The sequence below is a fragment of the Epinephelus moara genome, chromosome 2 (assembly GCF_006386435.1).
Source record: "Epinephelus moara isolate mb chromosome 2, YSFRI_EMoa_1.0, whole genome shotgun sequence".
In the NCBI taxonomy this organism is placed as follows: Eukaryota; Metazoa; Chordata; class Actinopteri; order Perciformes; family Serranidae; genus Epinephelus; species Epinephelus moara.
The window spans coordinates 30,260,940-30,277,765 of NC_065507.1; the positions used below are offsets into that span (position 1 = coordinate 30,260,940).

Sequence of the window (16,826 nt, forward strand, 5' to 3'; positions counted from 1 at the left end):
TTCACAATAGTTTCTGTTCTTTTGAATCTTGCCTCATGAGGCCTCAGTTTCTTGCATTTGTAACAGTAAAAAGGGAAAATGCTAAGTAATATTATGACAGCAGGAAAATGAGAGGGTGCAGGGGAAGGCAGAGAGACAGGGGGAGTCCTGTTTGGTCTGCTATGGATGATACATTTATTTGGGTGGAGTCAGGGGGTGGTGGTATGGGGGTTGCGATCGGGGCACTTGATGAGTCTATTGGAATATGCAATAATATAAGATACATATTTTTATAGAACTACATGAACAGGGAATTTGAAGAACAAAGCAACTAGCTCAGGCTCAATGGATCTTTCACTCTGAAGGTTTATTTTCAGGGGAGTGGGGGATGGGTAGATAGATGCTGAAGGTAAAGCCTAATGAGATGGAGGATGACTTAACGGATGAATTAAAAAAAATTGGCATTGTATTGTAATGTGGATGCACTGTGTGAGGCTGCTGTGGTGGTGCATGCAGTGGGGAGGGAGTTTGTTGGGGGTGGGGCATGGGGTGAGAGGCAAACACAGTCATCTTTGGGTTTTATTCTGCAACGTGGAGTTGCCATGGATACTGCATCCATCGTAGTTTAGTCAAGATGGCTGTTGCAGTCTGGCAGCAGCAGCAGCAGCAGCAGCAGCAGCGAGTAGGTCACACAATACAGACTGCAGGTACCTCTCACTGCCAAGACAGATACAGTCAAAATAGCTTATAATATGATTTGTAACATGAGGAGAATGCAAACTCTCCAACTATTTCATCACACATTTGTACATTAGAACAAATCATTGTTTCATGTCAAATATTTTAAGGCTACTTTTCTTTTTAATTAAATAAGCTAATATCGAAATAAAAATATTCATGGCTGCTTGTAGCAATTTATAACTGCCGATCCTGCAATAACAGGGTGAAAGATACATAGATAATGCAATGCAATCAAATCATAGACAGCATGTGTCACAGCAGGTGTAAAATGTTTCTAACAAATGTAGTAAAATACAAATAATTATGGCCTGGGACCTTTTAATGAGTATGCTGTTTTATCACACATTACAAACAATTGTAGAATTGTACAAATATGTGATTGAATTTCTATTTGTGACCATACATATATAATATAAAAATATGAATACTCTTAGGTGGAGAGACTTGTCTTGACCTTTTACTTTCAGTGATTCTCTAACACAAAAAACGAGGTTTTATACAAATTTATTTACTGTTCTCACTGATGAGAGATACAAGGAACAATGTCACAACTTAAGATTTAGTTTCTCTGTAATTTTGATGACCATTCATCTTAGTTCTGTACAATTTCAACTGCAAAGAAATAGCACTCTAGCTGTGTTTAAATAAGAGCAAAAACAAACATTACCTCATTGTAACACTTCAGTCAGACAGCTGGACATAGTCCTAAAAAGCTAATTATTGTAACCCTAGAATTGACTGCTAATAGATGCCAGTAATCAAACTTACATTTTGAAATCCTAGATGTATTGGCACAAGCAGCCTTTGTAACACTGACCCATTTTAGCTCAAAACAATAGCTGAATTGAGTAAGACCCTGAAAGCATCCTCAACCTTCAGCATTTTTGATGTGATTCTGTGACAGCAGCGGGGGAGGGAAACAAAGAGGCAAAAGACAAAGATATTTATGACTGTAAAACTGAAAAATAACAGCACTAAATCCAAGCATCCAGTTATTAAAGTATCAAAAATAATAATTAAACCACGATTTAACTTACAATCTGATTTCTCTATGCTCTCTTACTCTTATGCTCTCTTATGCTCACACTCAACATCCACTTACTTTCTCAATACATTCTGCAAGGTTGTATATTTTGATCTGGAAAAAGAACACACACTGTAAGTATTGACCCATTTATCAAACTAAAGAGAACAACACTGTACTGACAAGGTAATATTGTTATTAACAGATAAAAAAAATAACTAAAAATGTTTATAGTGTGTGTGCCCATCTTTCTTTTGTTCACCAGACAATGTACAGATTGCCTGGAGATCAACAACAGCCCTGTTTTCTGTGCAACAGTTTACAATGTTACTGTTATATTCTGCCATCTAGTGGTACAACATACAAAATAGCTTTTCCTCAACTTTTCCCTCTCCAACTACTTTTCTGGAACCATCTCTCAATCTCTGCACAACCACATTATTGATTTACAAATGTAACAAAAATATACTCATCACCATGATGAGTATATTACAAGTGACACTAAAGTTACATGTGCTTCCCTGACCTGCCTATACAGCAGAATCAGTGCTCTTATGGACAGTTTCTTTGCTGCTCTGTAGTTTGCTCATGTCTCCAAGGCGTTTTAAAAAGCTAAAAAATAGTCCAGGGTTTTCAGCCTTAATCCACGTACTCTTAGGGGGAACATTTTCACTATTCTTCTGCAAGTGGTTGCCTGTGGGCTCCATTGCCTTGCCCATTTCATTTTGCTCCCCAAGCCCTCGATCGGAAGCATTGGTCATAGAATCATTTGGCTTGCTTTTCTTTTCCGCTGATGGAGAAGTCTGGTCTTGTGAAGCAGATTTTTGAAAGCTGTGAGATACATCAGTAAAGTCAAACACTTGTTTTGAGGAATGGTGTCCAGCACTCCCTGCTGCCTGTGTCCCTTTTTCTTTTGCTGCAGATTTAGGAGTTCTGAGTGGAGGCTTAGCAAACAGATTATCTTCCTCTTCCTCAGTTTTAGAGACCATGGTGGGTAGAGTATGGCGGCGGCCAAGGTTACATTTTGAGGAGCACTGAGGACTGAGCAAAAATCTAATTAAATCCTCATTGGTAGGGTCTCCAGGATACCTATCTGTCTCTTCATCGAAGGTGCGCTGACGCGGCAAGGTGGTAACTGGACCAGGAGATTTCACATTTTCCAGAGAATGGTCCCCAGATGAGACACTGCCACGGCTCTTCTGAAAGCGCAAAACTTTTTTGGATGCTTCACGTAACCTTTGGGCCTCCTCCTCATTATTATCCTGTAGATCTTCCTCGCTATCATCAGTGGTGGCTGAGAAAGATCTACAGGAGGAAGAAATGCTGGTGGTCCTATTGGCTGGGTTTGTAAAATTTCTGAGGTCCTCTTTTCTGGAAGTTTTCACCTCTTCTTCATGAGGAATGTCAGCTTTTGTCTTGTTATCCTCGATATTAGACTGGGCTTTCTTTTGTGAAGGGTTCTCTGTGAGTTCAAATGCTGAATTCCACTCTTTTCTGCCCATGTCCTTCACTCTAATAGGGCCTCCACTTTTTTCATCACCAGGTGGGAGGTTTGCCCGAGAGGTAATTTCTGATAGGCTTCCATTGTTGGGGCTGCCACCTGTGGGACTTCCAAACATGGATGAGGGCCTTCCGGTTCCGATTCTCCTCCGAGAGGCACGATTGGTAAGAAGATTCTGTAGCATGGACTGCAATGCAACTCCATCAAGTTCCTTGTCTCTACTGGAGCATGTAGCTGTGGACCTGCGCTTAGCAGCAATCTGCAATCTTTCTCTGTGTCTCCGTTGCATCTCTGCCACCTCTCGAGCCTTGTTTTCCTGCAGAAAATCACACAGTTAATGTTTTATGCAGCAGTGTTTTCTTATAGCTCAGCTAAGGAAAACATGCCAGCGCAAAGGCTTACCTGCATGGCCCGCTTAAACTTCTCAAAGAAGGAGTTGAAAATGGAGCAGCACTCCTCCAGTTTGAACTTGTCTGGGTTTTCACAGAAGTACTCTGCCACAGAGTCACTCACTGACTGCAATTCCTGAAGATCTGTTTCTATTTCTGCCAAGCAGGCATCAGCCTCCTAAATGGAGCCCAAATCAAAACATTAGAACATGTAACCCCCTCGAAATTCACACGAACTGAGCTGAATTCCTCAACAAAACGCTTCCTCACCTTAAGAAAATCCTCCATCTGTGCCATTAGATCTTCCTCCTTCAAGATGTCTGCTTTGGCATCTTGAACTTTCTTTACCTGTTTTTCAAACTCTGCTTCAATTTCGCCTTTATTAATTCTGAGAATAAAAACAAGATCAATTGGCAGTAAATAAAAAGAGGGTTAAAACATGCTGAGTGCCTGTAAACAAGACTGTTTACCTTGCTGCAGCTTCAATGTGTTTGAGTTCATCTGTAAATTTAAGCAGTTCCACATCTACCTTCTGAGCTTGCTGTGGTGAATAGAAAAGTTTGTATATATATATAAAAAAAAACATTTCAGAAACATATCTTAGGATACAGAAAAACTGGCCCTACTTTGCAATCTGATCAAAGTAATAAAAGTTACTTACCATGACAACATAATGCATAAGATTCATTCCAGGTTTGTTTGCTTTGGTGTCTGCTAACTTCAACAGAGAAGCCATTCGAAAGCCAACTGCACTACCCGCATAGCCACCCTGTAATGAAATAAATAATGTGAGACTCAGAGATGCATAAACACAAAGGAACATAATATAAAACGTCATTATCACGTATTACACACTCACTGCATTCATGTAATTCCCAGTCTTCAGTACCAGGCGAATGACAGAATGGAGATGATCCGACTCCAACAGCTCTAAAAGGAGACACACATGGTGAATTCTAAGTCTAAACGGGTTTGCAATTCTATTTTTGCTCAATATCGTTATGAGTCTCATTTATATAAAATCCAGGAAAACAAACAGTACCTTTTCCAGCTGCTGTCATAGTGGCAATAAATTCTTTCATTTCATCCATGAGGGGAAAAAATTCCTCTTTGAGCACCAAACTGCTGAGACGCTCCTCATAGCTGTCAGACACAAGGTTTTCCATCATTAGTAAACTACCACTGACATTTAACACCTGCAATATATGAAATTACAGTCAGGTAGCTCACCTGGGAATCTTGACCAGCATTAGCATAAACAGATCTGCTTCTGGGAGAGTGGAGTGGTCGCCCTTAAAATCGACCAGCTGCTTCTGCTGCATTCATTAAAAGAGCCCCCCAAAAAAGTAAGGTCAAATTACAAGTAACAAGTTTTGAAGATTTAAAGAACACATTTGACACATTACAAAAGTATGAGCAGTTGACACAAGTACCTCCCATTCATCTGGCAGCAGCTTGCACAGCTCCCTCAGTTTTCCAGAAGCAAAACCGAGACTACTTCCTGATTTAATTTCTTCAATTATTTCTTTTACAGGCCTGTAGAGTGAGACGAAGAGACAGATAGGGTTCAGATCTTTAGGCACCAATTACCTTGATGTTTTTGTTTAGGGTTGGGACTTCTCATGAGCAGTCTGTGTCTATGTTGATACCACACTTTGGCATGTTTGGAAAAGCTGGGCTACTGTCACCTACAAGCCTCTACCTGCTCAAATAACTTTGCGAAATAGCAGCACATCTGATGTCAATCCTCAAAAACACACATGCTGTACAGGACATTATAATGATGGAATATCAATACAAGATACATATTTGAAAAAATAAAGAAACATGAACACGTTTAGAGGAAAATACAGTAGACAGAAGCCCTGAGTAGTTAGATGAATATGTTGATACATATATTGTTTTACTGTCGCTGAAAATGTTGTCAGTTTGCAGGACATTGTTAACAGCAGTATGGTAATTTTTTCCATCTCTGTTGGATCTGTTGCACATGCCAAACAGCCTTGGGCAATACATTTACAATAATTCTCAACAATTGATCTGAGGGTTACCAGGGAGGTAACCTGTTGGAGCAGTAGAACAGCGTAGATAAGACCTGCCAGGACATGTTGGCTTTTAAATGTTTGTGCGTATGATCCAGTCATGCTGCAGACTAGTCTACCTAATCCTGTGCTGTTTTACAGGGAAGTATGACGAGATTATTGAGCAAAATCAATTACAGCTTAGAAGTACTACCACTGACTCACCGCTTGAATTGCTTTAGGAAAATTCCAATGTTCATGCTCCTCTTGGAGTTGAGGATGGAAACCTGTGAATGGAAACAGACACAGACCTGGATATAATCAGCTTGTCAGTCGCTAAGATAATTTTACTATTGGCTTCAGCAATGTCTTTTGTATCACAGATACCTCAGCTTTTCAAACAGACAGTTGATTCCAAAGGTTAGGGATTCTTTGAGATGATTGTATTGAACAATCAGGGCAAAGATACCATTGCATCATCGATGCATTTTCTTGGAAAATGGGACATAGGTCAAAATATGAGTTTGGTAACAGATTTTAACCCAGTTTTGTTGGGGAAACGTCAAATAAACAACATAAGAGAAGGTCATGAATAGATGTGTTTTGGCTTAAGACTTTCAATTAATGGCAATAAATGTTGTTTATTAGACACAATAGCTGGAATACAGAGCATAAGTATGCTATTATACAGAATAGTGCTGTGAGAGGACACAATTATACCTTCCTTTAGCAAACAGAGATGAAGAATAGTTAAACTCCACCCTTGTATTAAGTGATTCTAAATCAAAACACAGTGCTTCTTAGACAAACATTATATCCGGTAATGCTTGTACAAATAAACTGGTTATTTAGATTTTTAAAAAGTGATGTTTTCAAAATATCACTATAGTCCCATTCCCAAAAAGTCACATGTGATTTATGTCATACGTGGAATGAGGTCAACATAGGATATCCACATTCAATAGAGTTTGCTGCAGACTGGTTTTAGGTTTTAGCAGAGGGAAAAAAAGTCAATCCAGGCTGAAGAAGCTGTCTCCATATCTCAGCATTACACAACAAAAATAGAAAACATTTCAATGTATTGCGACATACTCTTGGAGTTAAAATTTTACGGACTCAGCAAAGTTTGACACTTGTATCCTGTGGCTGGAAAACTCACCATCACCCCTCCTGAAGCAGTAGATGGCAGGCCCCTCAGACTCTGCCGATTCTGGGCCTTGAGTTGTTGCTGGTCCTGCTTGTGGCTGAACAGCTCCTCCATGTGATCAGTGTCCAGCTCATATTCCCCATCAGTCTTATCTGCTGTCCAGATGTTGTGCTTTCCTACCACACTGTGTTTGGGAAGGGTTTCCCAGTTAAAATTGCGCATCTTGGAGCGCCGGTGCGCTCCCTTGGCAGAGAGGCCTGGGCCATGTAGGGATGGAGGGAGGCCTGGGACTGGAGGTGGAGGTGGAGGTGGTGGAGGCGGAGGTGGTGGTGGTGGTGGTGGTGGTGGTGGTGGAGCGGGTGGATCTCCCGGTTGCATCTTTGTCAAGGAGCTTTCAGCAGGTTTGGGACAAAGTCATGGTCTCAGTCACACATACAAGCAGGAGTAAAATCTATAATAAATTGGCAGCAAAATATAAACTGTTCTGAATGTTTTATTGGATTTTGCTGCAGCTGTTGTGGTGAAGAGACTTGTCCAAAATGTTGTCAGTTAGGATGATGCATTCAGACTGAAAGAAACAGAACAGGGTGGGGACAGATTTACAAAAAGTCTCATGTACACTACGACTGGAAGCATTGGGGTTTAGCAATGGATAAAGCATTCACTTTCTCCACAGTAACTAAAATAAACGACTCTAGTGACTCAAAGGGTTCTCAAAACTTAAGAAAATCATTGTAATAATCTATGATACACATTACACTCATCATGCAGAAGTAACTCCAAATCCACCAGAATTATTGTGGGATTATTATGGGCACTTTAGGAAGTAGGCTACTATGAATAAACAGATATTGAGGATGTTAAATGCAGTCAATCTAGATGCTCATTAGGCAGAAACAAGTGAATAAAGATAGACATGAAGGCTAAATTGTAGCTTATAAAGGCCCTGGTGTTTTGATGAATCCGGCCAACTTTATCCACCTTCATCTATACACTACTAAAATCACCATTTGTTACAATGTTTCGTAATGTACTAACACTAGTATTACATAAGGATCGGGAAGTAGAGAGAAAACTCACCTTTGTTTTTTATTCAGCTGCTGACGTATTATCCTTATTAGTTCCTCTTTTCCTGTCTTAGTCCTCCGCTGTCTTGTTGGAACTTCACCATCCAAGTTGAGACTGTCAATAACCCGGATAGCGCGAGACGAGAGTGTCGAAACTACCTGCGTTTTAACGACACGCCCAGGTAATTTACAGCCCACACCTTCCAAGCAGGGGGAACTCTGGGAGTTGTGGCTTGTTGGCTGAGGTTTGGGGCTCTGCTGTGTTTTCTGTCGAGCTGTCATGAACCTACGAACGCAGTCCACTACATTTGTAGACTCTTCCAGCGCGATTAACGTCCAGACTGATGGGGAAAGATAATTGATTTCTTGAAGGTGTTTAAGAAAATTACTGTTAAGAATACACTGTTAATCAGTTGTAGAGCTGGATTGCCTTTTTATTTAATCTAATTTTGTTAACACATTAGCAAGTGAATAAAGGAGTAAAAACAACATACTCTGGTTAAACATTAAGCCATTTGACCAGCTCACACAATGTCATTTGTTTAAATATGGCCTGGTGGCAGACTGGCCTTCAACTGTTTGCAGTGTAGTCAATTAGAGGCAAGCACTTCAACTCTGTTCCACAAATGATAAGCCGAATGATATCTGCACTACCCTATGCACATTTGTATGCAAACCATGTGGTTCTTTACAATCAAATACTTAAGCTCAATAAAGTGCTTTGACTAGACTCCTCATCTGCAGCATACCACATGACAGCTACAAATTGAAACAATTTTTCATCCTTCATCCTATTTTTCTGTTAAAAAAAATGTCTGGAAGAAATGTGTTTCTTATTTTTAAGTCAGATATTTTGTAAAATCAGCAGTGCCAAGTAGTGCAAGGACAGGCAATTTTGAACTTTACTTATGTTATCATTCCTTGCCTTTGAGAGTAATGCATTTCATAGAGCTCGCTGTTGTCCATTCCTTTTTTTTTTTAAAAGAAGCATCAACATAATTTATACACTCAAACATTCCACATAAACAACACTGTTAATATAATTAAGGCCACTGCCACATTTTGTTCACCAGGAATGTATTTTTTTTACTGCAAAAAGAGTAATGAAAGTACAGTGAATTTTAACAGGGGAGTCTCTAGAAATATTAATATTCTTTGCTGCATACTTTCATTCAGAGAAGACTGACGGGAGTGCAAAGAAGGGATAAATTCTTCACTTAACATCATCAGACCAAGCATGTGATCACTCTGAGCTGTGTGGCATTTAAAGATAAGCTTAAAACCAAGACACCTGTACCAAGATACAGGGATTAGGGGTGTGCATGGAGGATCAATTCTGTGTCTGAGATGGAATCAGATTTATTGGGAGGGGAGCTGGAAAAGGAGATCATCACAAGAACATGTTTATGATTTTAATGTTACTGTTTTGCCATGTTGGTAGGGTTAATGTGCTGCACACACCTACTGTACACAAAGAACGCATCCGGCTTGTTTAAGCTACTGTTGTTGAAATGACATCAGGTAAAACTAGTCTAGCAATACTGAATATGAAGGTTACAACAGTAGACCTACAGTCTATTACAAAATAAGAACTAACTCTAACATTCAGTCCTTAAGGGGAGATACTGAAACTTGTGTTATACCTCAAAACTCTGTAGTTTCGTATGTATCCAGCGGCCTCATTCTCTGTATTGTTATGTACATAATCAAAGGCACCACAAAATAATGCATACAGTAAGCCACAGGATGTCATGGGTATTTATCATCATGTCTACAGTTGAGGTTTCTTTTTAAGGCTCTCACTACATGTATGTGGGCAACAGCTAGAACTAAGTTTGTAATGTTTCCTGATACTGTTAGGTGTAGTTAACAAATTAGTTGTGTGAACAGAGCTGTAATTTCCATGGTCTCCAGACTGCATTTCTAACTTCCTTTCACTGAGTACTTTTAGTGTGTGACATTTGCTGAACTTAAAAAGGAAATTTATGTTTCAAACAGCAGCATAAACAAGAAACTGCTGCCAAGATCACAAACACTGTTTAGTGAACGTTTCATGTGCCTTTCTAAAGTAGACTTACTGAACGGCACTTTCAAAAAACTAAAGTATAATTTGATGATTATGAAACAAAATAATAAGTCTCGTAATAAGTCATAGAAAGCATGTTAGAGATATATCAGTTTGAATTATCATGTACATAATTGATGGTGCCATACAAATAACATATACTGTGAGTTTTCTGTACATAATCTGAGAGCTTCTCATCTGAAACAGAGATCTGTTCAACGCACGGCACAATTAAGTGAAACAAAACATCCAGCAGATTTATTGGAAATGCAGAACAAGACAAAGACAATCAGCGGACTAGATTTTAAAAGAAATATACATAACATACAATGTTGTGTCACAAAGTGATTGGTAAATAAATAACACAGAGTAAGAAAAAATGTACTCATACATTCTGTCCTTGAAGAGACACTGAAAGTTGTTCTGTAACCTAGAGTGCATGTTGTATCACACGTATCCAGTATTTCCACTGTTTGAGACTTCAAGAGTGAGTCTCAAAGGCTGTCTTTAATTGCACACTCACGCCTCCTATTAAAACATAGTCAATCAAACACTGGCTATGTGTTGCATTTTGATTTCTTTATGATAGTTCAGATGTTTGTATTCATCAAAGCATCTGATATATAAATTGATTCTACGTTACTGAGTGTAACATCTGTTTTTGAGGCTTGTTTCCATGTGTAAACAAGAGAGACACTTGTAACTGTGCTGCAGGAGGACATATCTGTAGCTACCCAAATTTCAGGAGATTCAAACTAATTATGGGTTGGATATTAGGTTAGAGAAAATCTCAATATTCAAAATATAATATTATCCCTTTTATGCATGTAAAGTGTAAACCGATCAGGCAGGTATACCACAAGGCGGTATTAGAAGCAAAGTGGGATAACTTTAAGAACTTATGCTGTATCCTGATGTCTCTGATTTAAATCTCTTAAACTAAATTCAAAGAATACGGTTCAGTCATGCATACTCAAGAAACATAAGTACAATTTCAGAGGACATTCCAGAACATTTTTGACATTATCCCACTGACTTGCTAATCTCATTTGCGGAATTCCTTCAATGTAATATACTCTGAAATATAAGATAACGCTTTAGACAACATTGAAAAACAACAAAATAATGCATGTGCAAAACTGCCAAGGGGTATTTCCACAACAGTAGACTATACTGTACATAAATAAGAAGTGATATTCATGTAAATGATTGTGCTACCTAAAGAATAAGAAAGTAACAAAAGGTAATTTTGTGACTTAACAAAAAGATTCTAAATACAACTGAAATTGTTGTTCCATCTATGTAATAAATGATACTGAAAAACATTACAAAAGAGATATCTCATGTTTTTCTTTATCACTGGCCAAATCAGTCCTATAATTTATGCGCTGCAATCTTGTCCATCTAACCATAATGCCAAGTTCTTCTCTGACTGGTTCGTCACTATACAGCTGAACCCTGAGCGCTCTTTACTGCTCCTCCAGCCAGGATGGCTTGTCTGATCCTGGGGGCTTTAACTTTACATTGAACTGTATCAAAGTTTGTTCCAACTGCTCCTGGTTGCCAGCAAAGTAAGCTGAGATAGCATTGTGGAAGAGAAGCAGCTGTTTGTGCATAACCTTCACCTAAAAGAAGAAAAAACAGAAGAGGGGAATTCTGCCATTACAAAAACAGTTTCAAGTGTTTACAGGAAAGTACAGCCCCATAGACATCTATTAGGATGACATGCAGTAGCTGCTCAGATTAGTTTCTGAGAAATCAACCCAATAGCAACTTGCATGTTACATTCCTCCATGATGTATTCTCAAGTGTCCAGCAGGCTATTTAGATATTTGAGACATGAAAAGTCTTACAAACAGTGAGTAATGTTGATTTTTATCTGTCTTATTTTTCATTAACTTGGCACAAAAACCAAAAATAAGACAGAATTATGTTTTGTTCTTAAACAGTGTAGCTCACAGGTGTTTAATTTCACACATCTCAGGCATTCTCTCTCTTTACTGTAATTATTTACAGAATAATAGGCTTGTGTGCAAAAGAAGCCTGTCTGTCTCTTTTAGTTTGACCTGGACTGCCTCAATAGATGCATACCAGCAAAGGAGAAGATGCATTTTGTGCCCTAATGTGGAAAATCGGTCCTGCACCACTGCTGCAGGACATAATAAGTCAGAAGTAACACAAGACTTACTAAACACTGTAAACTAGACATTATTTCACAAATCAATGATGTGACAAAGCAATGACAGACTGGAATGCATCACAGTATGCTCCATCTCTTCTTAATATAAATTACCAGCTTGCTGATTTTTTTCCACATTTAGAAATGTGTCCAAAAGCAATTCTGAGCTGGTGTTTTTTTTAAGGAGTAACTTGGCTGAAGAGCAGTGTTCACTGGTTGACAGATTCAAGCCTGTTTGACTTCTGACCACACCCAGCATTACTGATGCCTGTTGGGTGTGTTTAAAGGTGTGCACTGTTGCACGTGTAACCACTCCAAACAATGATGTCAGGGGAACCTATAATACACCTACATCACTGTTAAACCAGTGGAGATCAGCAAAAAGCAAGATTTCAAGAGACACGGAGTTACTTTTTAAATGTGCAGATATAGGAAATAAAACAATTGTAAACCACAAACCTTGTTTTCCTCCAGGAATTTAAGCTTGATGGTGACATCACTACGCAGCCTTTCATATTTGTCTCTGTGGATCTGATAGTCATGCTGAGCCATCTCAATGCGGACCATGGCAGCTGCATCCCTAGGGCCCAAACTCAGCTCCTCCAGATCAGAACGATAGGCATCAAACTCAAGTCTGCAAGCAAAAAAAAGTTCAGGCTGTCACAGACAGGTGTTCACCACACAGGAATTCAGATCGTATTCCTCAACTTCTTAGCTGGATATCAGGGTTTGTTACCTTGCATTTTCATACTGCTTAATGGTCAACAGAGTATCCTCCATTGTTTTGTTTACCAGGGTGTTGACACTGGACACAAAGAAGTTAATGGCACCGAGCAGGGCCTCGCCATTCCTACACAACAGCTTTTGTGTCTCTGCATTATACCCAAACTCGTCCTGAAAAGGAACACATAACTTTTACCTGCTAGCTTCAATTGCACGTCACATCACATGGAAAGCTTTAACAATTCTGTACACTACCTGCAACTCTGGGGACTTCTGGCTGAGGTCGGTGAATGTGTCTCCTAAAGCCTGTTGTGTCTGCACCATGCTTTGAAAATGAGTAGTGAGTGCAGTGGCCAATCTTAGGATGTTTTCATACTTGCTCTTGGTCTCTCTTAACACGTCAATCTGAGCTTCCAGTTCCAGGTCTACTGTTCTTGAACCTCTGCCAAACCTCTCTGAGAACATCTGCTTTGTACACTGCATAGTGGACATGGACAGAGATTAGATTAAACCAAGCATAAGGAAAATTAAATGAGGTTAAGGTGGTACAAAAACATGGAGTCAATTTAACTGAGGTATAAGTTGCTAAAAAAAACTGCTGAAGATCACATTTCAGTGAAGCAAATACACATGTAGCAGTAATAATATAGGGTAATACAGTGAATATTCTTAGTAAACCGGATACAGAAGCAATATGGATAAGCCTGGTACCAAACAATACCACAAAATTGCTCATATGTATTTTAAATGTATCTTAAATGTTATGTTCAATACAGGCAGTTGTAAGAGGGATTAATAGAATCAACATATCATTTTATCAGCTTATGGAAATCTTGGAAACAAAGTACATACATACAATGCATGATACCTTGTATGTGTTTATGCCCCATTTCTTTACACTGTCCAATTTCTCCACTGCCACACCTCGAGAAACTTCTTCAGTTGAACTGCCAGTGTTATTGTTTGATGACCCTAGCAGAGAAAACAACAAGAACAATGTACACGCTGTGGCATGTTATTCTATCAAAGTTTACAAAGCAGAGGTTTGCAGAAATTGCATGGGTCAGGGAATGAGTGAGGATGGCGTGGACATGGTGATGAGCCTGGTGATACCTGGATGCAGGTCTGTGTGTTGGGCAAGTCGACTGGCTGCAGATTGACTTTTAGGCAAGCCGACACCTCTGGATTTCATGCGAATGTCTGAAATGAGCATGGTGATGATAAAGAGTGAAGATGAGACAAAAGCATGGAGTGAAATATGTGTCGAAAAAGTCTGGCAGTGAGATATGTAGCTGAACAGCAGAGTATGTAGACTGAAAGAAAAATGTTAGGCTCTGTGGTGCAGGAAATATAATAAAACTGGAGTTAAAGAGGTTCTAAAATAATCTGCCATGCAGGTTTTGTCATGCAGAAGAAAAGGATTTATAAAAAGATGAAAATGGACTTAAAGGGATGAGAGGTAACTACCAAGCAATGACAAAACAGTCATCCAAAGTACATTTTACAGTACAAAAGAGGACATTCTTATTAGACAGCAATACAACATTTAAAGTGACAGCCCTGTAATATCAGGTTAGTGCACCCCTAATTTTGAAAGCTGCCAAAACATTTCTTGTTGCTTAAGCTGTGAGTTGAAGAGGTACGAGCAAGGTTGCATACATCCATCGGTCAGGCAATATCAAAACCTCTTACACGGGGCCAAACAGACCAACATATAAAGGTTAACTTAGAAAACAGAAAGGACCGTCAGAATACACAGCCACCTGGTCCTGGTGCAGGGGCTCGTCTTCTGTCCAGATACTCAGGGTTGAAGCGAACTGCAGGCCCTATGGGATACGGACGTTTGTAACGTGAACCAGGAACCTAGAGGTCAGCAAACTCTCTAGTGACACATCAAATTACAAGGAGGAAAAGCTCTCAGTATGGTTTCTTAAAGAGGCATTAAGTATCGACCTCTTTGGTGACTTAAAGATTGCAACAACATTGACAGGTCTCTGTCACAGTACATGGCAGCCTGCGCAGCCTGTTGGGAGGGGATATAGATTCATGATGTCTTTGCAGCATGAACAACAAGAATAAACAACAAAGCAAAACCTGTGAGGGATGGCAGTCAGGTTTTCTCGCAGTACCTTTGATGGTGCTGGTAGGAATGATGCCCCCTGCAGGTCCTCCATAACCGCCTGAGACAATGCTGGTTTCATTCAGGTTGGGTCCAGACACCATCACCTGCTGCAAATCCTGATGAATTTACAACAAAATATCAATAATTAATGTGCTTAAAAATGCAGTGAATATTATTACAGAACCCAGAAAGCTGCAACTTCATTTTTCACATTAACAACTTAAAGTAACTTCCAACCAAAACAATTATTATTATATTATTGAAAATCAGATGCATAATTTGCGATATTCCAAAATTAAAATAAGAACAAGAAAAATGCAAACAAGGATTTTTTTTTTGTTCAAATTTAATAATTTGTTATATTTTGTCACCTGAGACCACATCAAGAATTTGCTTATCTGCTGTGTTGCTATTCAATATGATGCATCCAGCATCACTTTTCTCACGCAAACAGACATATTATTCATGTAGGACTACTGATACTGCAGCTGTCTTAACCCTGTCACACAGTACCTTAATGAGACATAAAATGATGCACTATGAATTTTATTGACTGCTTCCAATTAATGTCAGACTTAGTCCCTCTCCATGCACTCAACACATCATTGTCAGTTGCAGGTATTGATGGTGATAGTGGTGTATAGCTACTGTACATAGCTACAGGCCTGTGCATGGTTAGGTAACTGCTGGCCTAACCAGCCTCAGTCCCAAACTGTGCTATAATGTGAACAATGATAGAGAAGCACAAGTTGAGCACAAGATGCCAAAACAGGTTTAATAAAAGGACACTGTCAGTGAGGTGAGAGAAAATGTGACTAACTGACCTGCTCTAGGCTGTCATCCTCTGGCAGATTCCCTGTATCTCCATTGCTGTTAATGGGGATCTCCATGGTAGCAGCCTTGCTCATGATACTGTCTGCCATAATTAAATCTCTGCAAGACAGCACCAAACATTGACACATAAAGATGGTATCGTGCAAGCAGTTTGACCAAATAATGATCATAAAGCGTTCAGGTCCACATCGACACAAAATAACAGCTTGCTTACATTGTTGCTAACGTGGCTAGCTAATCTCAGCGGTGCTGATGTGGCTAGTTGGCTACAACTTGACAGCTAGCTTCCTCACCACTGTGGCAATCTGATATTTGGAGCCAGGTCCAGTCGTCCGAGGGAGAAACAAGCCGTTGCTTGCAAACTAATTTCAACAGGAAAGCGCCGTTGTCTTTAATTATCATTTAATGCTAAATCCATGTTTATTTTCCAGCAGTGTTCACGTTATCTGCCTGCTTCCATGTAATTCAGACAGAAAATCCCTGCATCCAGCCAGCTCACAGCTTTAGTAGTATCACTTCGAAATAAAGGTTGACGTGATTTTTATTCTATTGCATGTCAAATGGCAGGGCTTTAAAAGCAAAGCACTTCGAGTAAAATAGATAATCTATGCTGTCCAATGCGTGTCGTTTTCCAAATCAGAGACTGTAAGCCCACATTGTGAATACATGCTTTTATTGTGAAGGATAATACCGTTAACGTAGCATCATCGTCAAGCCTCCTCCCCCGCTGCATCTTCCACGTCGTACAGTGTCGACGTAGCTTTATCCCTAAACTGTAGTATTACCCTGCTCCTGAAGATGTCACTATCATCTCACTGACTAGTCAAAAGACAGCCTGATATGTCACACAATGCAGTAACTCTCCATCAGTAACTCCATTTAGGCGCTGGCCCTTCAAATGTTGTGATTACTAACCATTAGACTGAAGGCTGTTGCGTCCTGCCTGCGACATTGATTGCAATATCTCTTGAAATCAAACTGTATAAATACAGTCGTTTGTTTTGAGATGTGAAAGGCCTGGAGATAGACTTCAC

General features: G+C 39.5%; 2 protein-coding genes across 8 annotated transcripts; both read right to left on the minus strand.

Moving 5' to 3' along the window:
- Window positions 1–1,208: 1,208 nt before the first annotated feature.
- Window positions 1,209–8,076, minus strand: LOC126408734 (FH2 domain-containing protein 1-like). Its single transcript, XM_050074386.1, has 12 exons — window positions 7,883–8,076; window positions 6,815–7,370; window positions 5,881–5,942; window positions 5,068–5,170; window positions 4,865–4,950; window positions 4,677–4,777; window positions 4,494–4,564; window positions 4,296–4,403; window positions 4,105–4,175; window positions 3,905–4,022; window positions 3,648–3,812; window positions 1,209–3,561 (listed from the first exon to the last, which is right to left on the minus strand). Exons 2-12 carry the CDS (start codon window positions 7,178–7,180, stop codon window positions 2,275–2,277), a joined length of 2,538 nt encoding a protein of 845 aa, XP_049930343.1. The 5' UTR covers window positions 7,181–7,370; window positions 7,883–8,076; the 3' UTR covers window positions 1,209–2,274.
- Window positions 8,077–10,156: 2,080 nt separating this feature from the next.
- Window positions 10,157–16,411, minus strand: LOC126408092 (arfaptin-2-like). 7 transcript variants are annotated; one of them, XM_050073472.1, is made up of 10 exons: window positions 16,086–16,411; window positions 15,783–15,891; window positions 14,966–15,074; window positions 14,600–14,662; window positions 13,950–14,036; window positions 13,705–13,808; window positions 13,092–13,313; window positions 12,850–13,007; window positions 12,573–12,747; window positions 10,157–11,559 (listed from the first exon to the last, which is right to left on the minus strand). In XM_050073472.1, the coding sequence occupies exons 2-10, from the start codon at window positions 15,879–15,881 to the stop codon at window positions 11,404–11,406; spliced, it is 1,173 nt and encodes a 390-aa protein (XP_049929429.1). In that variant the 5' UTR covers window positions 15,882–15,891; window positions 16,086–16,411; the 3' UTR covers window positions 10,157–11,403. The 7 variants fall into 7 exon arrangements, with proteins under 7 accessions (XP_049929429.1, XP_049929422.1, XP_049929444.1 ...); XM_050073465.1 differs by having other exon boundaries at window positions 16,007–16,411; XM_050073487.1 differs by lacking the exon at window positions 15,783–15,891.
- Between the last annotated feature and the right edge of the window lie 415 nt (window positions 16,412–16,826).